At 37.4% G+C, this 25,985-nt stretch overlaps 2 protein-coding genes across 2 annotated transcripts in view; both read left to right on the plus strand.

Moving 5' to 3' along the window:
• The window catches only part of MAPKAP1 (MAPK associated protein 1), a 284,441-nt gene that overhangs the window by 126,189 nt on the left and 132,267 nt on the right, over positions 1 to 25,985 (plus strand).
• On the plus strand, positions 17,986 to 18,523 carry LOC128565745 (cystatin-A1-like). The gene has a single exon (XM_053562458.1). The coding sequence runs from the start codon at positions 18,053 to 18,055 to the stop codon at positions 18,347 to 18,349; it is 297 nt and encodes a 98-aa protein (XP_053418433.1). The 5' UTR covers positions 17,986 to 18,052; the 3' UTR covers positions 18,350 to 18,523.

Below are 25,985 nucleotides of genomic sequence, written 5' to 3' on the forward strand. Positions count from 1 at the left end.
AAGCAGTCTGAAAAAATTTCAAATAAATATGTTTAAAATCATTAAAGAGATGAAAGAAGGAATATTCATGGTAAACTTCTAGGAAAAATTACGAAACAAAACCAGGCAGATTTGAATTTAGTAAAGTACCATACTTGAAATGTAAAATACAGTTATTAAAGTTAAAATATATATATATGGTCTAAACTCTAGACTGGACATAGTTCAGGAGAGAATGAATTGAAAGATTGTTGATACTGATGAATTCAACCCAGGATGTAGCACAAAGAAATTTAGAGTTACAAAGAATTAAAGATAAGTAAGTAAAGAGACACAGAGGAAAGATTGAAAGTCTCCCACGTGGGAAGTGGAGAATGAAGAGCAGAGCAGAGAGGCAATATTTAAAGAGATAATGCCAGAGAATTTCCCAGAATTGAAGACAGATATGAATGAGTCATCATGTTAAAAGCACATACAAATTAGATGAAAGCAGGAGAGACTTTTCAACAAATAATATTGGAGCAATTGAAGTTCAATAAGCTAAAAAAAATTAATTTTAGCCTAAACCTCACACTTTGCATTAGTTAAAAACAAATAACAACTTAAATGTAAAATGTAAAATTACAACACTCTAAAAAAAAAAAAAAAAAAAAAAACAGAGGGAGAAAGTCCTGAAGACCTAGAGCTGGATAAAGAATTTTTTTCTTTTCTTTTTTTTTTTTTTTTTTTTTTTTTTTTTGAGACAGAATCTCACTTTGTTGCCCTCGATAGAGTGCGGTGGCGTCATAGCTCTCAGCAACCTCAAGCTCTTGGATTTTAAGCGATTCTCTAACCTCAGCCTCCCATGTAGCTGAGACACAACACCCAGCTATTTTTAGAGGTGGGATCTCACTCTAGCTCCGGCTGATCTTGAACTTGTAAGCTCAGGCAATCAGCCTCTTAGAGTGCTAGGATTACAGGCATGAGCCACCGTGCCCAGCCCTGGGATGAATAATTCTTATGACACTACAAACGTGATCTATTACAAACATGATCTATATTAGGAAAAATGGATAAATTGGACTTCAATAAAATTAAAAACATTTGTTTTGCAAAAGACCTTATTAAGAGGATAAAAGGACAAGGTACAGACTAGGAAAAATATTTGTAAGTCATATATCTGATTAGAGACTTACTATATAGAATACATGAAGAACTCTGAAAACTCAGCAGTAAAAAATTATTATCAATCCGAAAATGGGCAAAGGCACATACAGACATTTTACCAAAGAGAATATACAGATGGCAGATGAACATGTGAAAAGATGTTCAGCACCATTAACCATTAGGAAAATGCAAATTAAAACTACATGCTAAAATAAAAAATAGTGATGACAGCGATTTGCTGGCAAGGATGTAGAATAACCAGGTCATGTGTCATTTCTGTTGATATAAAATGGTAGAGTCATTTTGGATAATAGTTTGGCAGTTTCTTAGAAAGTTAAACATGCACTTACCGTACAACCTAATAATTGCCCTCTTGGACATTTATTCCAGAGTGAAAATTAATATTCACAACAAAAACCTGTATACAAATGTTCATAGCAGCTTTGTTTGTAAACTTAAAATTGGAAACAACCTATATGTCCTTGACATCCGTATGAGGTAATACAACTTGACAATAAAAAGGAATAAGCTATTGATACATGAAATGACTTGGAAGGTTCACTTAATGAAAAAGTGACACAATCTTAAAAAGTGTTATACCATACAATTTCGTTTATGTAACATCCTAAAAATGGCAAAAGTATAGAGATGGAAAACAGTTAAGTAGTTGCCAGGGGACAAGGACAGTGTTAGAGAGAGAGTGCAACTAAAAAAGTGCTGCACTGTCATGGTAGAACAATTTTGTATCCTGGTGATGATCACACAAATCTATCCGTGTAAGCAACATGTAGAACTATACAGACGAATACATGTGAAAACTGGTAAAAACTGAATAAGGTCTGTAGTCTTGTTAACAGTATTGTACGAGTATCAGTTTCCCTGGTTTTGATACTGGACAATTAGGCAATGTCACCGTTGGGAAAATCTGAATGCAGGATTCAGGGGGCTCTAGTGCTGTCTTCCCATCTTCCTGAGAGTCTAATAATCATTTCAAAAATAAAGGTTTAAAAAATTAGTTTTAATAAAAAATGTACTTTTTAATGTGCCAAACAGCAGAAAAAAATTTAATTCATACCTATATATATTGTAGTAAAATTGGACAACATCAGGATATAGAGGAAAAAAAGGTTGTAAAGGTTATCATAGAGATGGCATAGTATTTATTCCCTGTAAAGAAACTACAGCTGGACTAACAGCAGACTCTTGAGTAGCAACAGTAGTTGCCAGAAGACACTGGTATAACTTCAAGGTGCTGAGGAAAAATTGCTACAAATCCCAATTTATGATCATTATTCAAGGCATTTGAATAAAATCACAAAACCATGAGATTTTTCTCTTGCATGTTCTTTCATTTAAAGTAGTTGGTTATGAAACTTTCTGGCCTCGTGGGTCCATTTACACCAGGGCTCCTCAAACTACGACCCGCGGGTCATAGGCGGCGGTGTGATTGTGTTTGTTCCCATTTTGTTTTTTTACTTCAAAATAAGATATGTGCAGTGTGCATAGGAATTTGTTTACAGTTCTTTTTTTTAAACTATAGTCTGGCCCTCCAACGGTCTGAGGGACGGTGAACTGGCCCCCTGTTTAAAAAGTTTGAGGACCCCTGGTTTATACTCTTAAAAATTATTTAGAATCCCAAATACTTTTTGTTTATGTCAGTTATACCTATTAAGATTTACCATAGTAGAAATTACTACTAAGGAAAGTTTAAAATATTTTTTGGTTTTAAAATAAGCAATAAATATGTTATATGCTAACAAATTTTTATTAAAATATATTTTCTAAGACAAAGGCATTCACTGAGAAAAGTGGCATTATTTTATATTTTTGTAAATTTCTTTAATGTTAGACTTACTAGAAGATAGCAGAATTCTTACATCTGCTCAATATTTAATGTGTTTCTTTGGTTGAAGCATATGAAGAAATTTTGACTTCACAGTTATAATAGGAAGTCAGTGAACTTTTCATATTCTGTTCCATTAAATCTGTTGGTCTAGTTTACACTTTGAATGGACCGTTTACCCGTGCATAATTTTGTAGCACATATCAATCACTTAGAAAACCTTTCAAATGTCACATTTCATTATACAGTGTCAAAAATTCACATCTTTTGATATTACCACCAATCTGTCAGGAAAGCCAGAAAAATAGCGTTTTAGTATTATGAAAAATAAAATTTAGAGGACCCTACAAACTACACGTTGTTATAGCTATTGGTTTAAAGAACCTTTTCCCAGAATACTTTAGTAAGAGAAAAGCTGGGCACTGAGGGAAGGAATTTGTTGCAAGAGCTAGTGATGAATGAAGAAATCCATAAAATCTGTTGCTAAATCAGTCAACCACTGACTGCAAAATAAAACTTAAAAAATAATTTTTGTGTGTGTTTTAAAACATGATCCTGAAATTTTAGACAACTGTACCCTGGAAGGTGGGAGGGAAAAGTTCAGTGGGTTAACTAAAGTAAACTTAAGCTTGTGCCCAGATTAAGAATGTAGAACTAAATAACTCTAGATATATGAATAATAAGACAAATTTAAGAAAATTTTTAGATATTTTATTTTATTTTATTGAGACAGAGTCTCACTTTGTTGCCCTTGGTAGAGTGTTGTGGCATCATAGTTCATAGCAACCTCAAAAACTCTTAGGTTCAAGTGATCCTCTTGCCTCAGCCTCTCAGGTAGGTGGGATTACATGCACCTGCTACAATGCCTGGCTATTTTTTTAGAGACGGGGTTTCACTCTTGCTCAGGCTGGTCTCAAACCTCTCGGGTGATCCATCTGCCTCGGCCTCCCAAAGTGCTAAGATTACAGGTGTGAGGCACCTCACGGCTAGCCTAGACAAATATTTTATTAAAAATTTAAGATTTTTAAAATATTTACTCTTAAACATAAGAAAAATCTGTAGTTTTCTAAACGGGAAAATAAGCAATAAAAAGTTTATCAGTTCAACAGAGGTAAGGAAGAAGAATAAAAAGCAGAGAAAAGAGGCAAGAAACATAACACAAAATAAAATGTAGACTTGTCCAAACACATCTTTAATCTCAGTAAATGCAAACAAAATTCACCTATTTAAAGATATATTGACAACTTATGAAATTATATTTAAACAAATTTTTAGCATTCTGCTGTTCGCCAGATATAAACTAAATGGCACGGAGAAGTTAAAAGTTACTCCCTCGGTTTAGGGTTCCTTCCTGGTCTAAAAGCTGTCAGGCGGCCGGCCTACGTTCTCCTTACCCTTTCACCAGAATTTTCAACTTCACTTGGCCAAAGGGAATGGGGATTGAGAGGAATGTTTGGAACCAAGTCGAATGAAGAATTTAAGGCAAAAACATGTCAGTAGGGATATTTTGGTAAACTACATAATGAAAAGGAATAATCCACCAAGATAATAAGAAGTCTGACTGTTACATAATTACAGTTCTCACGTGACATTGGATTTCTCAGTTCTGTAAGGTGTAATATAATCTGTAAAGTAAATTCCTGGGATCTCCTCCTGATGGCCCTATTTCTATTAGCCTATTTATACTTAAGTGTTGAAATAAATTTTTATTTGATCTTTTCTAGTGGGTTGGCCTCATGGAAGAGCCCTTCTTTGACAGAGGCCAAATTGCTAGATCTATTGAGAGTGTTCGCTAGTTTCAGACTGATTATCCAGAAAACGATTTACTGGAGAGTATTGTTCTCTTGTTTCTGTGCCTTGAAAACTGTCTATAGTAGTAGACTTTGGCCTCAGGGAAGGAAAAGAGAATTAGGCAGGGATTCTTGACCTCCTTTACTCTTAATGCCTGTTAACTCTTGAGCAAGATTCAAATATGGTATTTAGGCTGATTTCCTGCTTATTTTGATGTACTGATTTTAGGGAAAAACATTTGAAAGAAACTATTACATTATTGAAAGAATTTTAATCTCTAAATGGTTGAATTTTAAAACTAAGATTGTTATTCATGTTCATTGAATTCTGATCAGAAAATATAACTTACAAAATTTCTGCTTAAGAGATTCATTTATATTTCAGGAGCTTACTACACTAAAATTTTTTTTGTAAATATTGCATGGGTTCTGGAAAAAAATTATTCACTGTAGGTTATAGACTTTAATGTATACTTATTAAATCAACATCCTTAATTGCATATTACTATTATATTTTTTGACTATGGATGATTAAGAGAAATGGATTAAAGTTTCCATTTTCTTGTGTGTTTCTATTAACTTCTGAGATTTCAAGTTTCCACTTTATTTCAGTGCACATAAAGATTCATGCATTTCATATCTTATTGTGAATTGTATTTCAATATAAACCAATCCTACTTGTTGTATTTATGATCATGTCTTGCTTTTTTCTTTGCTTTATCCCAGCAATATGAGCTTTGATTTTTTTTTTTTCTTTTCCTGCTCATCTTTGCTCTTTGTTCAGCCTTTTACTTTTGCCCCTTCCTTTTAGGTATGTTCAGTAATTTGTGAGGTTTGGAATTGGTGAGGGGTGGGGGGTGGTGGTAATGGATTTTTGACCCAATCTAAATCACTGTCTTTTCATAGAAAGTTCATCTCTCTAATTTATCATAGCAATTGATACATGTTGTTTCATGTTAGTCGACTCATTTTAAGCTTTGTTTTTTATGCATCTCTTTTTTTTGGTGACAGAGTCTTGCTCTGTCAACCCAGTTAGAGTGCAGTGGTGTAATCATAGCTCACTACAACCTCCAACTTCTGGGCTCAAGCGATCTTCTCGCCTCAGCCACCAGAGTAGCTGGGACAACAGGTGTGCCACCATACCTGGCTAGTTTTTTCCGTTTTTTATAGAGATGGGGTCTCTCTCTTGCTCAGGCTGGTCTTTAAAAATTTTTAATAGACTTTATTTTTTTGATAGTAGTTTTGGGTTTGTAGAAAAATTACACAGAAAGCAGAGTAGTCCCATATATATCCTTCCCACCCACCACTTCTCCTGTTACTAATGAATTAGTATGCTGCATTTGTTAAAACTGATGAACCAGTGTTAACACATATTGCTAACTCAAGTCAGTAGTTTACACTAAGGTTCATTCTTCATATTATGCAGTCTTAATGGTTGTATTATGTAAAATGGTTTTTTACCCTAAAAAGAAGTTGGGTTTTTTTGGTTTTTGTTTTTTTCTTTGAGATGGAGTCTCACTTTGTCACCCTCAATAGAGTGCTGTGGTGTCATAGCTCATAGTAACCTCCAACTCTTGGGCTCAAGCGATTCTCTAACCTCAGCCTCCCGTATACCTGGAACTATAGGCGCCCACCACAGTGCCTGGCTATTTTTAGGGACAGGGTCTTGCTGTAGCTCAGGCTGGTTAAAAAGAAGTTTTAAATGTCAGTGAACTTCAGCTTATCATTTTTTTTTTCCTTTCATGGATTGTGCTTTTGGAGTTGTATCTAAAAAGTCATCATCAAATCCAAGGTCACCTAGAACTTTTCCTCTGTTATCTTGTAGAGGTTTTATAACTTTGTGTTTCACATTTAGGTCTGTGACCCATTTTGAGCTAATATTTTGTGAAGGTGTAAGGTCTATGTCTAGATTCCATGTTCTTGGAACATGTATATCCAGTTGTTCCAGCACTGTTTATTGAAGACTATTTTTCTCCATTAAATTATTTTCATTCCTTTGTCAAAGACTAGTTGACTGTATCTCTGTGGGGTTTTTCCTAAACTATATGCTTTTAAAAAACAGTCCTGGGCGGCGCCTGTGGCTCAGTGAGTAAGGCACCGGTCCCATATACCGAGGGTGGCGGGTTCAAGCCCAGCCCCGGCCAAACTGCAACCAAAAAATAGCCCGGCCTTGTGGCGGGCGCCTGTAGTCCCAGCTGCTCAGGAGGCTGAGGCAAGAGATTCGCGTAAGCTGAAGAGCTAGAGGTTGCTGTGAGTCCTGTGACGTCATGGCACTCTACGGAGGGCTGTAAAGTGAGACTCCGTCTCTACAAAAAAAAAAAAAAAAAAATCCTTAATTTATATTTTGTCATCAGATTTAAGAGTAAAACAGTATCATTTGAGTAACACTGGTTTGCGAAAGATTGAAAAATAAAATTGAACGAGGTTTTACCCTGTCATGACCTTGAGATAGGCTGTCTACACCTGCTATTTATGCAAAACCACAGTTATTTTACTGAATAGGTAACTTAAGTGATTTTCAGGGGTACTTTTGACTATTCCCAATTTTTATGCTGAAACTCTAATCTGATGTTAAGACTCTTGCACTAGAATGGCCATCCTTTGCCTTCTCCCTTTCAGTTGTCCTTTAGGCATTTAACCTCCTTTTATCTACTATTGCTGCTTACCAGGCTACTGATAGGGGAGCTACTAAAGCCTAAAGAGTTTGACTGTAGTCCAGAAGCCGGAATAATATGCCTTGGAGATTATTGTGATGCTTAGTGAGCAGAAACAGTGCTGTCCAAAAGAAATATAATGCAAGCTACAAGTATGGGGCACATTTGTAGTTTTTTATTTTCTAGTAATCACATTTAAAAAATTTTAAAAGTATTGTGCTCCTCTAAGTTCTGTTTTTAAGGCTGGGACCAAGCCAGAATTAAGCTGGATTGGTATTTGCTAAATGTTAAAAAATGAAAGTAGCTGTACTAGAAATTACAAAATAGTACTTTTCCCTTTGTGGGGGCAGAAATTTTTTTTCTTCTAAACATGGAAACATAATCTTGATTACTCCATGTTGGCTTTTCTAAGCATTAGTGGGAGCCACTTTTCAAGTTCTGTGGTCAAAAACAATTTCTTAGAAGGGGTGAAAATTTAATAGCTATGAGTTTGCCTTCAAAAACATTTTAAAAGGTGAAATTGATTTTCATCATGTATTTAGTGTATCCAAAATACTGTTTCAATTCATAGTCAGTGTAAAATATTATTGAGATACGTAATGGCTTAAATTCATTGTAAGTCTTTATTGTCTAATGTTATCTGCTATTTATAGCACCTCTCAATTCAGATTAGCAACATTTCAAAATGTTGCCACATGTAGCTTATGACTACCACATTGGACAGTGTAGTGTGTATGAAGACATGGTGTAGCCATGTGATAGGATCACTGTGAATTTGCTTCATTCTGATATGACCTCAGCTATCTAGAGTCCTTGAGGAAAGTTGGTGGGTATTGCAAATAATTGAGGGTTTATCTCAATAATCACCAAACTTTTAATTATTTTTCCCAGAAGCTCTCTAAAATGTGTCAGCATCTTTCCCTGCCTTCTTTATCATAAGAGTATAGCATAGTGTTTAAAAGTGTGGGATCTGGGTCTTGTCTTTGTGTGACAATGGGGGCTCTTTCATTGTCTGTAGTGAACGTATCTTACTCTGTATCTTATTGTTGGTCTTATTCTGTTAACCTACTTTTCTCTTTCTCAATAAACTTTGTTTCAAGCTTGCCTTTAAGAAAAAAGGTATGGGATCCACAGCCATATAGTCTGCATTTTAATTCTGGTATTAACACTTCCTAGCAGGGTCATTTTGAATGAATTACATAAGCCCTATGTAATATGGTCTTCTCATGTGTAAAATGAGGGAAAAACTATCTAATAGGGTAGTTATGAAAACAAAATGAGAACACACATGGTAAATGCTCAGTAAATGTTCATTTCTACTCCTGCTAAATGCTAACTATAGCCAACTACTATTACAACCAACACTCGTAGTAGTTCAACAATAGTAGCATTATTGAGTCCTTTATTAATGACTCATGTAATTGTACTATGCTGTGTTACTGTGATGCCCTGTGGACTTACGACAGTATTTAGGAATGTTCGACCTTATGCTATATGTTTACAAACAGCCTTGCTATTCGAATTCCTTTTTATGTTTTTTATAGTTCCCTTCTTTACTATCTACATGCCCACCTGTATGGACTCTTCCCTCATTTCTAGGTTGCTGCTTCTGCTTTCTTTTCCTGAGAGTCATCATTGAGAACCACTTACCTAAACAGTGCAACTGAAGTGGCCCTCCCGTTCTGACTCCCAGCTGTGCTCCCATGCATCTCAGCCATCACGCCGTGCAACTGGCAGATTTTTTACATCACTGCCGTGTCTACTTTTGCTGTTTTGTTAGTCAGAAATGCCTTTCTCATTCTTCACATCTTCACATCTTATTTAAGGTCAAAATCTTATATCCTTTTTCATTCCTTCATTCAGCATATATTTTTGGAGTTGTAGGCCCTAGATATTGAGGATAAAGTGGAAAACAAGAGAGATGCAGTCACTGTGCTCAAAAAATTTACAGTTTGTTGAGGAAGAAATTATCAAGGGTAATAGCAATTTGTAACTGGCTCATTTCACTTATCATTTATATTCATTCATGCATTTGCCAAATATTTATTGAGTATTTGCCATATACCAGGCATTTTGCTGGGTATACAGTAGTGAGTCAAACCAGGCATGGTATCATTTTCATGAATTCTATAGTCCAGTGAAGGAAATGGGCAAAAAACTAATAGAATTAATTCAAATAATTAAACTAATACTTGCTTTAAAACTGAGTTAAATCCAGGCATGGTGGCTCATGCATGGAACCCTAGTACTTTCGGAGGCTAGGGCAGATTGCTTGAGGCTAGCCTGAGTAATATAGCAAGACTGTCTCTACAGAAAATTCAGCTTAGCCAAGCATAGTAGCTTGTGCCTATAGTCCCGTGTACTCTGAAGGCTAAGCTAGGAGGAGCATTTGAGCCTGGGAGTTCAAAGCTGCAGTGAGCTATGATTGTGACATTGCACTCCAACTGAGGCAACAGAGCAAGTCTTTGTCTCAAAAAAACAAAAACAAAACTGAGTTAAGTGCCCTTACGGAAAGTAACACCATTTATGACAGGTTAGCCAGGAAATCAAGGAGAAATTTCTCGAGAAAACTATGTCAGAGGCTTTTGGGTGCAAATGGCCAGCCAGTGGAATAGCCATGCAGTAGCCCTGTGACAGGAAGAAACATTTTGTGGTCAGGGAACAAAAGAAGACCAGTGTGGCTGGAGCCCAGAGAAGGGGAGAACAGAGTGGAATGAGACTGAGAGGGAGGCGGGGACCACAGTGGAGATGGAAAGAAGTGGACAGATGGGCAATATTTGAGAGGTAAAATTCATAGGACTTGAGGATGAGTTAGATATGGGGAGCGAGGGGAATGAGAAGTATCAAAGATGACTCCCTGATTTCAGACTTGCACACCTCGGTGTGTTATCTTGCCCTTCACTGGAATAGCTAGCATTGGAAGAGTGAGTTTGTTGCTTTTAGTTTGACAAGAGGAAGAGTAGTTGGGACAGCATGAGTTTGAATTCTCTGCCTATTAACTTGAGGACTTGAGATGGCTTTGTTAGACCTAAAAGAAGCTTTCAAATAGCTTTCATTTGTGTTTGCTTGTCAGGAGTTTAGAGGAGAGAGATATGAACTGAAAATGTAAATTTGGGAGTTATCTAGATAGACATTAATTAAAACCCCTAGCATGGATAAAATGAAAAGAAGTAAAAGCTTAAGACTGAATGCTGAAGAAGTGTGTGGATAGTGGTGTTGAACCTACAGAAGAAGTAGGTTCAGTGAGTGGGGTGAATGAAGAGTTCATTTTGGGGTGTCTTGAAGGTTAGGATTACTTGAGAGACATCCAAGTGAAGAAGTGTTATAATGTAGAGGAGGAGCAAGATGGCTGAGTAACAGCTCCCTTGCAACTGGGCATGGTGAGACTGGGGAGAGAAGACTCCAGGCATTTCTGGCTGGTGGGATCTGCCCAGAAACATCCCTTTGGGGACACAGGAAGTCAGTGAGAGAATTCTGGACCCCCTGAGGAGGACAAAAGTAGTGGAGAACTGGCAAGTGGTTGCGTGTGTTCATTCCTTCTAATCCCACAGGCAGCTATAAGTACAGCAGCAGTGAGATGCAAACTGGAAAGGCCTTACCTGTGAGCTGTTTTGTGTTTTTTTGGACTTGGTACTCAGGGAAAACTTGGGCAAGAGTGCAGAGGACTTTAAGCATTGTCTAGGGCCCCAGGCTGAGCTGCTGAGCTTGACAGAGCTAATAGTGTTCTGCTATGGGCCGCACAGAGCCATTGTCGGAGAACTGCCCCAGCAAGCTCCACCCTCAGGGTCTCACAGCAAGGATCAGGTGGGAGACCTTGGGTGAGTAATCTAGTGACTGACCAGCCTAAAGGCGGGGACTGAGACACCTTACAGCCTTGGTTTGAGAAATCAGCAGAGGCCTCCAGTCCCCATCTCGTATAGCCATGTCAGCATTGTGATTAACATCTCATACCCAAGAAGATCACCTGTTGCTCAGACAATATTCAACAATATATATACTGCTTTTCTTTTTTAATTTCAATTCTCTCTAGATTTTTCTTTCTTTTCTTTCTTCATTATTCTAGTTTAAATATAATTTTCCATTGTTGCCTTCTTTAACAATTAGAACTTCATTTTTGCTAGAGTTTCTACCCCTATTATTTGGTTTTTCCCCCAATTTTATCCTGTAAAGTTTTCTGTTTGCTTGTTTTGGTTTGATTTATAGCATTTTTTTCTTTTCTGTCTACTTGGTGGAGGTAGGATACTGTGTCCAAATAGGCTAGCAAAGAGGACGTCAAGGGAACCACCCAACCCTGTACCCCGAGAGGTTGGGGATTTTTAAGGGTGGGTCAAAGTGCCCTACTATACACCTATGTTGCTCCTATCTCCTTTCTGTGCCCCTCTTCTTTTTGTCAATATTCCCTTTTATGCACCCCCTCTCCTTTCTCTTTTTTCTTCTTTTTTTTTTTTCTTTTTTCCCCCTCTTGCTCTTCAGTCTTCTCATCTTTTTGGTCCTGTACCAAAAGGACTCATCAAAACCCTAGTCCAGAGGCAACTTAAAGAGCAAGAGGAAGTGAAAGAAAAATTAGGGCAAGGAAAACAGATAAAAGATAACACTCATGAGGAAGAATCAGCAGAAAAATCCTGGTAACATGAAAAACCAGTCCAGAGCAGCCCCCCCCCACCCCCAAGAGACCATGAGGTAGCTACTGCAGAGGATTCCACCTATAAAGAAATGTTAGAAATGACAGAAAGGGAAGAATGCAGATGATGAAAACAATGAAGGAAATGATGGAAACAATGAAGGAAACTGCTGATAAAGTAGAAAATAACCAAAAGGAAATCCAAAAACAGAATCAAATAAGAGATGAATGATATGAAGAATATAGAAAGGATATAGCAGAGCTGAAGGAACTGAAGCAGTCAATTAGGGAACTTAAAAATGCAATAGAGAGTATCAACAACAGATTAGACCATGCAAAAGGAAGCAATCTCAGAAGTAGAGGACAAAGCTCTTGAGATAACTCAGGTAGTTAAAGAGGCAGAAAAGAAGAGAGAGAAAGCAGAACGTTCACTGACAGAATTATGGGACTTTATGAAGCATTCAAACATACGAGTTATAGGTATCCCAGAAGGGGAAGAAGAATGCCCCAGGGGAATGGAAACCATACTAGAGAATATTATAAAAGAAAATTTCCAAAATATCATGAAAGATTCTGACACACTTTTTTCAGAGGGATATGGGACTCCAGGTTGCCTCAACTCTAACCAAGCTTCTCTAAAACACATTGTGATGAACCTGCCCAACGTCAAGACAAAAGAAAAGATTCTTTAAGCTACCAGAAGTAAGCACTAGTTGACCTACAGGGGCAAATCCATCAGAGTGACTGCAGACTTCTCTAATGAAATTTTTCAAGCAAGAAGATAATGGTCATCTATCATTAATCTACTTAAAAAAGAACAATTTCCAGCCCAGAATTCTATGTCCTGCTAAGCTAAGCTTTAAAATTGACAGAGAAATCATATCATTTACTGATATATAAACATTGAGGAAATTCGCCACAAGACCAGCTCTATAGGAAATACTTCAACCTTTTCTGTACACTGACCATCATAATGGATCAGCAGCAAAGTAGGAACTCAGAAATTAAAGGACAGAACCTAACCTCCACAATGATGCAAAAGATAAAACTAAGCAATGGACTCTCACAAAATAAGATGAATAGAATACTACTGCACTTATCAATTATCTCAATAAATGTTAATGGCTTGAATTCCCCACTGAAGAGGTATAGATTGGCTGACTGGATTAAAAAACACAAGCCCATTCATTTGCTGTCTGCAAGAAACACACCTGGCTTCAAAAGACAAATTAAAACTCTGAGTTAAGGGTTGGAAGACAATTTTTCAGACAAACGGAATTCAGAATTAAAGAGGAGTTGCAATCTTATTTTCAGATACATGTAGATTTAAAGCAACTAAAGTCAAAAAGACAAAGATAGTCACTTTATATTAGTCAAGGGAAAAATACAAAAAGAAGATGTTTCAATTCTAAATATTTATGCACCCAACTTAAATGCTCCCAGATTCTTGAAACATACCTTACTCAGTGTGAGCAATATGATATCCTACAAAACCATAATAACAGGGGACTTTAACACTCTTCTTACAGAACTGGACAGATCCTCTAAACAAATTAAACAAAGATATAAGGGACTTAAATGAGACCCTAAAACAACTATGCTTGATAGACGCATACAGAACACTCCATCCCAAAGAAAAGAATATAAATTCTTCACATTGCTCCATGGAACATTCTCCAAAATTGATCATATCCTAGGACACAAAACAAACCTCACCAGAAAGAATTGAAATTTTACTTTGTATCTTAAACCACCAGGCACTACAGGTAGAACTCAACTCCAACAAAAATGTTCAACCCCACACAAAGGCATGGAAATTAAACAACTTTCTGTTAAATGACAGTTGGGGGGAAGAAATAAAAGAGGAAACCATTAACTTCCTTGAGCATAACAACAATGAAGACATAAGCTACCAAAACCTGTGGGATACAGCAAAAGCAGTCCTGAGAGGAAATTTTATCACTTTAGAAGCCTACATTTGAAAAAGAGAAAGACAGCGCATCAACAAACTCACAAGCCATCTTATGGAATTGGAAAAAGAAGAACAATCTAAGCCTAAACCCAGCAGAAGAAAAGAAATATCCAAAATTAAATCAGAGATCAGTGAAACTGAAAATAAAAGAATCATTCAGAAAATTAATGAAACAAGGAATTGGTTTTTTGAAAAAATAAATAAAATAGATAAACCTTTGGCCAGACTAACTAGAAATAGAAAAGTAAAATCTCTAGTAACCTCAATCAGAAATGATAAAGGGGAAATAACAATTGATGCCACAGAAATACAAAAGATCATCTCTGAATACTACCAGAAACTCTATGCCCAGAAATTTGACAATGTGAAGGAAATGGATCGATATTTGGAATTACACCCTCTCCCTAGACTTAGCCAGGAAGAAATAGAGCTCCTGAACAGACCAATTTCAAGCACTGAGATTAAAAAAAACAATAAAAAATCTTCCAGCAAAAGAATGCCCTGGTCGGGGAGGCTTCACACTAGAATTCTATCAGACCTTCAAGGAAGAGCTTATTCCCGTACTCCAGAAATTATTCCAAAAAACTGAAGAAGAAGGAATTTTCCCCAACACTTTCTATGAAGCAAACATCACCCTGATACCAAAACCAGGAAAAGACCTAACTAAAAAGGAGAATTTCGGACCAATTTCACTAATGAATATAGATTCAAAAATTCTCAACAAAATCCTAGCCAATAGATTACAGCTTATTATCAAAAAAGTCATACATCATGACCAAGTAGGTTTCATCCCAGGGATGCAAGGCTGGTTTAATATACGCTAGTCCATAAACTTTATCTACCATATTAACAGAAGCAAAAACAAAGACCATATGATTCTCAATAGATGCAGAAAAAGCATTTGATAAAATCCAGCATCCTTTTCTAATTAGAACACTGAAGAGTATAGGCATTCGTGGCACATTTCTGAAACTGATCGAAGCTATCTATCTATGACAAACCCACAGCCAATATTTTACTGAATGGAGTAAAACTGAAAGCTTTTCCTCTTAGAACTGGAATCAGACAAGGTTGTCCTTTGTCACCATTACTATTCAACATAGTGCTGGAAGTTCTAGCCAGTACAATTAGGCAAGACAAGGAAATAAAGGGCATCCAAATGGGAGCAGAGGAGGTCAAACTCTCCCTCTTTGCTGACGATATGATCTTATACTTAGAGAACCCCAAGAACTCAACCATAAGACTCCTGGATGTCATCAAAAAATATAGTAATGTCTCAGGATATAAAATCAGTGTCCACAAGTCAGTAGCCTTTATATTCGGCAATAACAGTCAAGATGACAGGCTAATTAAGGACACAACTCCCTTCACCATAGCTTCAAGGAAAATGAAATACCTAGGAATATACCTAACAAAAGAGGTGAAGGACCTCTATAAAGAAAATTATGAAACCCCAAGAAAGGAAATAGCAGAGCATATTAACAAATGGAAGAACATACCATGCTCATGGCTGGGAGGAATCAACATTGTTAAAATGTCTATACTTCCCAAAGCAATCTACCATTCAATGCCATCCCTATTAAAATACCAACATTATACTTTCAAGCCTTGGAAAAAAGGATTCTGCATTTTGTATGGGACCAGAAAAAAATCCTGTATAGCTAAGGCAGTGCTTAGTAATAAAAATAAAGTCAGGGGCATCAGCATACCAGATTTTAGTCTGTGCTTCAAAGCCATAGTGGTCAAGACAGCATGGTACTGGCACAAAAACAGAGACATAGACATTTGGAATCGAATAGAAAACCAGAAAATGAAAGTAACATCTTACAACCACCTAATCTTCGATAAACCAAACAAGAACATACGTTGGAGGAAAGACTCCCTATTCAATAAATGGTGTTGGGAGAACTGGATATCCGCATGTAGAAGACTGAAACTGGACCCACACCTTTCTCCACTCACAAAAATGGATTCAAGATGGATAAAGGACTTAAATTTAAGGCATGAAACAATAAAAATCCTCAAAGAAAGTATAGGAAAAACACTGGAAGATATTGGGCTGAGGAAAGACTTCATGAAGAAGATTGCCATGGCAATTGCAACAACAATAAAAATAAACAAATGGGACTTAATGAAACTGAAAAAGCTTCTGTACAGCTAAGGAGACAACAACCAAAGCAAATAGGCAATCTATACAATGGGAAAGGATATTTGCATATTTTGAATCAGACAAAAGCTTGATAACTAGAATCTATAGAGAACTCAAATTAATCCACATGAAAAAAGCCAACAATCCCATATACCAATGGGTATAGACATGAACAGAACCTTCTCTAAAGAAGACAGACGAATGGCTAACAAACATGAAAAAATGCTCATCATCCCTAATTATTAGAGAAATGCAAATCAAAACCACCCTAAGATACCATCTAACCCCAGCAAGAATGGCCCACATCACAAAATCTCAAACTGCAGATGCTGGCATGGATGTGGAGAGAAGGGAACACTTTTACATTGCTGGTGGGACTGCAAACTAATACAACCTTTTTGGAAGGAAGTATGGAGAAACCTCAAAGAACTCAAGGTAGACCTTCCATTTGATCCTGCAATTCCATTACTGGGCCTCTATCCAAAAGGAAAAAAATCCTTTTATCATAAGGACACTTGCACTAGACTGTTTATTGCAGCTCAATTTACAATCGCCAAAATGTGGAAACAGCCTAAATGGCCCACCAACCCAGGAATGGATTAACAAGCTGTGGTGTATGTACTCCATGGAATACTATTCAGCCATTAAAAAAAATGGAGACTTTACATCTTTTGTATTAACCTGGATGGAAGTGGAAGACATTATTCTTAATAAAGCATCACAAGAATGGAGAAGTATGCATCCTATGTACTCAATTTTGATATGAGGACAATTAATGACAAGGACACGGTGGGGATGGAAGAAGGGGAGAGCAGAGAGAGATAGTAGGAGGGAGGGCTCGAGAAAGGAAGAGCAGAGAGAGGGAAGGAGGGAGGAGGTGGGGTCTTGGTGTGTGCCACACCTTTCGGGGGCAAGACATAATTGTAAGAGGGACTTTACCTAACAAATGCAATCAGTGTAACCTGGTTTCTTGTACCCTCCATGAATCCCCAACAATAAAAAAAAAAAAAGTGTTATAAGTAATAGAATAGATAATGAGCTTGGAGTCTGGACTGTGTCTGTTTTATGGGCTTGTGTTCTCCAGTCTGTACACGGTGCTTAATACATAGGAAATGCTTGATAAGTGGTTTGTGGAATGGCTGAGAGAACATACAGACATTCAGAGATCTGGTGAGATTCTCTACACTTGCCTTCTCAGAAAGGCCTTTCTCAAATGTCTGCTAAAGCAAGGTTCTGACTGTATACGGACCTTTATTCAGTAAAAACTACCAAGTTAGACCTTCTCAGCCTGTAATGTATTTATTTAAGTAATAGATTTGGAGTAATTGCATACATATTATTCGTATGAACAGAAAGCCTTTTAGCAACATTTCTCAATTAACAGAGTCACCACATTACGAGGTAGTAGTTTGGTAGACAGAGCACAGTGGAGTGCCTACTGTGCTAAATGTGAAGCCCTTTAAGTGTATTAGCTTACTCCTTACAACAGCTCTGCAAGTCATAGGCAGTGACATTTTTTCAAGAGAGAAATAGAAGACTAGGAAGTTAACTGCCCAAAGTCGTAAACTTAGCAAATGGCAGAGTCAGGATTCAAACCTGTAATAGATCTGCCTCCATTTCCCTTGTTCTTAAGTACTGTATCATACGCAGAAAGGAGGCTGTTCTCATGACAGTGGCACCAGGGGCATTATAGCTACGTAAAACTGACTTAGCTCCTTCCCTTCCCTCTATCAATCATATACATGTGATCCACACATCCCAGTGGATAGCATGTCTGCTATGCTAGGCACTGGGGATTCAGAGAATCATTAAATAAAGTTACTGGAAAGACTCGACTCCACACGTACCTGATCACTTCTCTTCCAGCAACTCACCCAACAAAGAAATAACCAGCCAAAATGATACCTGGAGGTTTAACTGAAGCCAAACGTGCCACTCCAGAAATCCAGGAGATTGCTAACAAGATTAAACCACAGCTTGAAGAAAAAACAAATAAGAATTATGAAGAATTTGAAGCTGAAGAGTATAAAACTCAAGTAGTTGCTGGAATAAATTACTACATTAAGATATTAGTAGGCGAAAATCATTATATTCACGTGAAAGTATTCCAAAGTCTTCCTTATCAAAATCAGGAGTTGACGCTTTCTGGTTACCAGACTGACAACCGCAAGGAAGACGAGCTGACCGGCTTTTAGCAGCATGTTCTCAAGGTGATCTGGTTCCTTCCACCGGCTACGGAGAAATGATCCTTGTTAATAAAATATGCTCATCAATAAAGAAGAATTCCTTTTCAAATACCTTATTTCTTGAATTATTTCTCATTGTTGTATTAAATAAAAATGACCTTTTCTATCGCAAAAATAAATAAAGTTACTGGCCTCAAGGTTCAGGCTCTTGGGGAAGACTAACATCAAATCACACATTTCTAGCTCCATTGTCATTGAGACTTGCTAGAATAGTGAACATTCAGAATGCTATAAGCGTGTAGAGAAAGGCTTTTTAAATTCTGCCTGGAGATGGAGGCTTGAATGATTAGAAGTGGGAGGGTTGTCAGGGAAGCCTTCACCGTGGAATTGATGGTTGAGTTAAAACTCAAAAGATGACTAGGTAGAGCAGGAACAAGGAGCCTGTGAGCCGATAGGCCTCAGCAAGAACATTGGTGAGAGCCAGCATGTGACCTGATGAGGGAACTGCAGGCAGCTGGTGTGTGTGGAGCCCAGTGTGTGTTCTGGAATGGCGGGAGGTATTTTGAAGGCAGGACGAGGTCTAGTGGAGGACTTTATGGAAGCCAGGCACTTTGCGTGGGTTCTTTTGACTTTAAAGGTAGTCAAAGGCTTCAAGCAGAGGGATGACAGCATCACGTTTGTGTTTCTGAAAAGATCCCTCTGGTAGTGGGATTAAGGGTGAACATTCGCAGGGTGAATTTGTGATAGATTGAGTTTCTGAAATGTAGAATTATATTAAATGAATTTGAAGAAGGTCTCTAATTCAGAACAATATATTGGAGAGAACGTTTCTGAGAACAGTACTTATCAGAAATGCCCAAAATGATGGAATTATCAAATGAGAATGTTAAGACACAGAACTCTATACGTGAACGTGATGAATAGGTATTATTTAAAAGTGGAACTTCGAGACATGAAAATATAGTATCTGAAGTATAAGCTACATTAGATGATATTAATAGCACTTAGGAAAGATCAGTGAACTTGAAGACATGACAATAGAAACTATCCAAGAAGGAACTCAGACAGAACAATATGAAGGTCTTGTTTCCACATAGAAATTAGCTGCTATTTACTCCCTAGACCTTCTTTACCAGAAAGTTTAGACTCAACTGTGCTGTGTGAGGTTGCTGTGGCTTGACAAAACTTATGATGTTACTTATTAATTTTTGCTTTTCATTATGTGGGTATTTTGGAATTCTTGACCATCTTACAGATTTTTTTCTCTGACTTAAGAGAGATCAATGCTCAGCACCTGTAGGACAGTGGTTACAGCACCAGCCAAGCCACATACCAGCTCAGGCCAGCTAAACAACAGTGACAACTGCAACAAAAAAAATAGCCAGAGGTTGTGGCAGGCCTCTGTAGTCCCAGCTATTTGGGAGGCTGAGGCAAGAGAATCACTTGAGCCCAAGAGTTTGAGGTTGCTATGAGCTGTGACGCCACGGCACTCTATGGAGCGTGACATAATGAGACTCTGTCTCAAAAAAAAAAATCAGCTTTCGAGCTGCAGCTCTTAGGACTTTTCTTTTCCTTGCTAATGTGTGACACACTCTTTTTTTTTTTTTTTTTTTACTGTGAAGGTGTTTATTGAAATTTAGTCAGAACCCCTACTGAGTTTAAATTAGCCTATTTCACAAGTTATCATCAACTCTTCTGAGCACAATTGTAAACCCCTAGATGGGCTGGGTCAGGCCAATCACCTGCACTCAGTGGCCATCTTCAGACTTCTTTGAGAGCCTGGCTGAATTCAATGTGAAGTAAAAATTATCCTAAGTCTTAACAACAGAACAGAGGCTCTGACTTAGAAATATGCGTTTAGCGTTCTTTTTAAATATGACATCTGGGGGCAAAAAAAAAAAGCAAATTTAAAACAGTTAACACTTATTTTGGCAAAACAGCAACCAGAATCTAAAAAACATAAGCTACATGTCCAAGTATAAAAGGCATTAAAGAATAAACCATAAGGGGAAAAGAAATACACACTGAACAAAAGATAAAGTCTAAACATCTTGAAATTATAATTTAAACCATAGGGTAAAAGCTGAAAAATTACGCTTAGTTTTTCCTAGAGATTAAGTGCACCTTTTCCTGTTTCCCCCAAGTAAAATCATAGTTTAATATTTGATGATGACATTGATACTGATGCCATTTAAAGGGATGGATGCAACCTAGCTTAACAGTGTGACACACTCTTAATACTGATTCTGTCATCAAAATAAACACGAAAGCCCAAGTAATGAGAGTTGTGGATATTTTAGAATCATGTGCTTTTTATTTTTCATTTAAAAAAAAAACAAACCAAGCATTTATCTGTCTGGTCATCCTACTTCAGTGTATTTTTCATTTACCAAAGATGAGTGAATTTTTATGAATATGTAAATTGGACATGCCAGATCACATTTGGTAGAAATCTGGGATGCTTCCTAGAATGCTCTTGAATTTTCATGTATGAATTAAATGTCATCTGTATATGGGCTACAGGCTTCTGTTACTTTATAAAAGCTGAACTGACCTTTCAACATAAAGTGAATATTAGTTAACAATTCAATGAAATAAATTTTTCTAATGAAAATTTTAACCTCATTTGATGAAACATGAATAAGTGAAATTTAGTTATTATCGTCATTAAAGGTTTAGAGTTGTGATACACGCACAACATGCACTCACGAACACACACGTATACACAGTGGACCCTCTGTAAGCTGACCACCCAAAGGACTGTAACAAACTGGTCAATGTAAGGAACTAGGCCTGCTGTACCGGGGGTGCATGTCGTCCGCACAAGGATCTCTTTTTGGCAATAGGCTCCATTTTGCATCTATTCATTGTTCAGACTTCGGGTTCTCTTGTAGACTTCATGGTCCCTGAAAGGAACTTCTCCCTTTATGCCAATTCAACTCCAAAGTTAAGTCTCTTCCTGTGGATCCGATTATCCTATTCTTGTTCATTATTCTTTTGATAGGACTCAACAACAGAACTTTGGTTTTCTCTGCCTCATGGTATCTACTATGCATCTGTGAGATAATAATTCTGCTTCTATGTAATCAGAAACTTAAGAGCAATAGGAGAAATCTTGGCAAAATGAGAATCCTTCATGCCAGGCATTGTGCAATGAATTGAGTAATTTAATCCTTACAAGACCTTTATGCAGTAGATGTGGTTATTTGCTCTGTAATTTCAAAAGTTGGTAGAGAATGTGACCATTTAGGAGTCAGGATGTGTGTGAGGCAGACATGCTCACGATCTCCAGGACCAGTGATTCCCTGTGTGGGAGACAGAGACTTTCCTCCATTCTTTGTTCTGCTTCATATTTCTACATTGTGTACAATAAGCATATATTACCCTTATCAAAAATATTTTATGAAGAGAAATGAAATGCATACTTAGGACATTTGGAAAGCATAGAAAATTAGAAAAACGTGCTTGTGACTTAAGTGTAAACATAATCTTTGTAAACCTTTTATTAAATTTACTTCTAATCTTTTATGTGTATACCATTAAAAATTTTTACGTAGTATAATTATTTCTCACTGTTTTTTCTTTTATGAAAAGCAAGATGCCAACACTCACATCCTGCTGAACTGTAAAAATTCGCCTTCCACCCTCACCTCTTCCTGTGCTGCCTCCGCCCTTGTCTTGAGAGGCAATCTCTGACATGTGTGCATTGCCTAGAAAGCCCCGTTTGATTAGTAGATATCACCATGAAAAGCAAGAACAGGAAAAGAAAATCTTATTCCTTCCCCTCTTCTTGTTAAGTGCACCTCATTAATAATACCTTTCATGTTTTTCATAAGTAGAGTGATGCAGTCTACACATTCGCATATTCATTTATTCAATAAATATTTGTTAATTACCTTCTAAATGGCAGTCATTTTATTCTGCAGTAAACATGCTCTTTAGGAGAACATAGATACATAAATAGGAAAAAGAGCAGTGTGATCAGTGATACTGACCAAAGTCTGTAAGAGATCCAAGTGATTCTTTTAGAGAAATCAAGGAAAGCTTTTTTCAAATAAGAAAATGGAGCTTAGATTTAGTTACAGTTAGTTAGTGGTTGAATTAGTATTAAAACCAGTTATAACTATAAAACTCCTGTTCTTTCCACCAAACTATGTTATACCTGTAGGAAGATGTCCCCTTTTTGTTGTGTTTTAAATCCCAGATGTCTGTATTTGAAGGATTCCTGAGGCAGGGACCAGAGCTTCCCCTTTTTTCTCTTCCCATTTCAAAGTGCCACTAATATTTTATTTGATCAGAGAGTTCTGGACAGAAATAGGGAGACCTGGGTTCTCTAGATTGTTTGCCTCTGTTTCATTGGGTAATCATGAGCATGTTGTTCTTTCCTAGGCCTCCATTCTCCATCTGTAAAAGTGAGGAGGCTGCACTGAATCTCTTTAGGCCTCTAGTTTTTTCAAAGTAACATGTTATGGTTTACTTCTCCTCATCAACGTGTATAGCATTTCCATTGGTGTGTGGGACCCCACATGTGTCTTGACACACTATGGCTTTGGCAGATGAATGGGTGAGGGGTCAAGAGTGAAGGCTGGGTTTGAATCTCAGCTGTGTCACATGCTGTTTAATTTTCAGCAGGCCTCAGTTTCCTAGTTCTTAAAATAGAAATAGTAACACAGAGTTGTGGTAAAGATTCAATGAGCTTGTGTATCTAAACCACTTTGTACACAGTGTTTGACAAATATTGCTCCAAAAATATAGCTAATGGCTGGGCCCAGTGGTTCATGCCTGTAATCCCAGCACTTGGGAAGTGAAAGCAAGTGGATTGCCTGAGCTCAGTGGTTCAAGACTAGCCTGAGCAAGAGCAAGAGCCAGTTGTTATAGTGGGTGCCTGAAAGACTGAGGCAAGAGAGTCGCTTAAGCCCAAGAGTTTGAGGTTGCTGTGAGCTGTGATGCCATGGTACTCTACCAGGGGCAACAAAGTGAGACACTGTCTCAAATAAAATAAAAACAAAAATATAGCTAATATTAATAGTGTTGTACCAGTACTAATTGGCAGTCCTGAAGCAGCTTTAGAAGTCAGAATATAACAGTAGCTTCTTTTATTCTTTTACTAATGATTCCTTTATAAAGGCACAAAGAACTAATATATCCATGCATCAAATGTCACTTTCATCATTATCTCCTCAGATTTTCAATTAAGAGGTCAGAGAGGTTGGAGCACTGTTTGCTGCTAAACTTTACTGATGACCCGGAAGGAACTTCCATTAGTCTTGCGTAACTTAACAGGAATCATTCTTTCTTTTCCTTGCTATGTTCCCAGTGCTCAGGACAGTACAGCACGGGGTGGGCACTTTATAAATGTTTTTTGAATGAATGATTTCACACCTTGTAGAACTGAGGAGAATAATTGCACTTGGTTCTGCACCTTTTGGAGTTCAGATCGTAGCCTGTGATGCTTGTTTGATTTGTTTTTGAGGGGATTTAGGAGCATCCCATGATAATTAAAGCAGAATTCTTCAGATATCAATGTTCAACTTTCTGTTTTGATCACTAGGCGTATTATTTGCCTGTGGATCTCTGTGGTGCTGGAGAATCACAGACATTCCTCAGGTTGATTTACATGGCAATAAATAATCTGCTGTTCCATCAGCGTCTGCTCAGTGTATAAACCCTGGGGACTCAGTGGCTCCAAGGTTTGAGTACAGCACACACGTCAACTCCAGTTACTGATGTGTGTGGGTGGGACATGTTCAGTTTCGTTGTTGCTTTGTTGTTCTAATTATGTGTCCATGATATATTGTTAAGGATTGACAAAACTGTAAAAGTTGCATCTGACTTTATTATTATAGTTACCTTTGCATTTATTTTTTACTTCTGTTATATACTAGGTCCTACATACATGTATATTATCTCATCTAATCTTTACAACCCCTGAATTAGGTGATTTACCCTTTTTATATAAGTGGAAATGGAAACTTAAAGTGAAGCTAATTCTCCTCTCTGAAATCACATAGCCCTTGAGCCATGGAGCTGAGATTAGAATACACTTCCTTCTAACCACAAATCTCTTAGCACTATACCACGGGTGTGGAACCTATGGCCTTGTAGGTTTGTAAGTGCAGCCTTTTAACTGAATCCAAATTTTACAGAAGAAATCCTTTTATTTCTATTAATACATATTTGTTTGGCTTTTATATTTTTATTTTACTTTTAAAGTGAACATATTTAAAATACCAAAGGATAAAATAAGTTTCAACAAAATAATCCTCCCAGATTGACCAGCGTAACTGGAACATTAGTAAGCCATAAGGGCCAAACTGATGGCTAACTTCCCCCACCTGACTGGTGCCACTATCACAAGGAGCTGCTTGGCCAGGGTTTACAGGGGTTGAGCATGCCCATCTGTTATCAGCGTTTGATAGTGGTGCATTGTGTTTCTGTTTGAAGTGGAATTTGTGAATCACTGCACAGCTCAACAGCATTTTTTAATTATGTCTGCTTAGCAGTCCATCATGTGAAAGAAGACCAAGAGAACACTGAAGAAAGAAAACAGATATTTTATTTATTTATTTTGAGACAGAGTCTTACTCTGTCATAGAACACAACTCTTGGACTCAATTGACCCTCTTGCCTCAGCCTCCCAAGTAGCTGGGACTACAGGCGCCCACCATAAAGTGCTAGGTTTTCTATTTTTTTTTAACTTTATTCAAATTAATATGAGGGTATAATATTTAGGTTACATTGTTCTCACTTCCAGGGCAAAGTTCCATTTATAGAAGAGCCCTCACCCAGGGGTCGTATTATACACCCTCACAATGTGCACATTAGGTGAGATCCCGCCTCATGCCCTCCCTCTTTCTGCCAAACATCCTCCCCCCCCTTCCCTTTCCTCCACCCTGGAACTGGACTATAATAGTGTTTTAGTGTTCTTAGGAACATGTAATTGTTTATATATTGATTTCGTATTAGTATGGAGTACATTGAGTATTCATCTTTCCATTCTTGCGATATGTTACTAGGAAGAATGTATTTCAACTCTATCCAGATAAATATAAAAGATGTAAATTTTCCATCTTTTTAGTGGGTACATCATATTCCATATGTACATATACCACAGTTTGTTGATCCATTCATGAGTTGATGGGCACTTAGGTTGCTTCCACAACTTGGCAATTATGAATTGAGCTAGTTTTTCTATTTTTAGTAAAGAAGCGGGTCTCACTCTTGCTTAGGCCTGTCTCAAACTCCTGATCTCAAACGATCTATCCACCTCAGCCTCCCAGAGTGCTAGGATTACAGGGGTGAGCCACTGTGCCCAGCCAGAAAAGAGATTTTTTAATGAGTACTAAGAACTGCAATATTTTGTTTCTACTAAAGATAAAAGAGTTTGCTTGCTGTGTGATGCTGCAGGATCAACATTAAAGAAATTCAGTGGTTAATCAGCATTCATACAGACCACAAATATTTTAACCCTTGTGGAGTGCTCAGAAACATGCCTATGGCTGTTGTTGGCACCAAATGAACATCTTGTTTGAATGCCAGTAGTCATTCACAGTCAAAAGATTAAATTAGAGGGAGAGGCAGGAAAAGTTGTATTACAGAAATTAAAAGAGGCTCGGCACCTGTAGCTCAGGGGCTAGAGCGCCAG

Source organism: Nycticebus coucang, chromosome 2 (assembly GCF_027406575.1).
Source record: "Nycticebus coucang isolate mNycCou1 chromosome 2, mNycCou1.pri, whole genome shotgun sequence".
Classification (NCBI taxonomy): domain Eukaryota; kingdom Metazoa; phylum Chordata; class Mammalia; order Primates; family Lorisidae; genus Nycticebus; species Nycticebus coucang.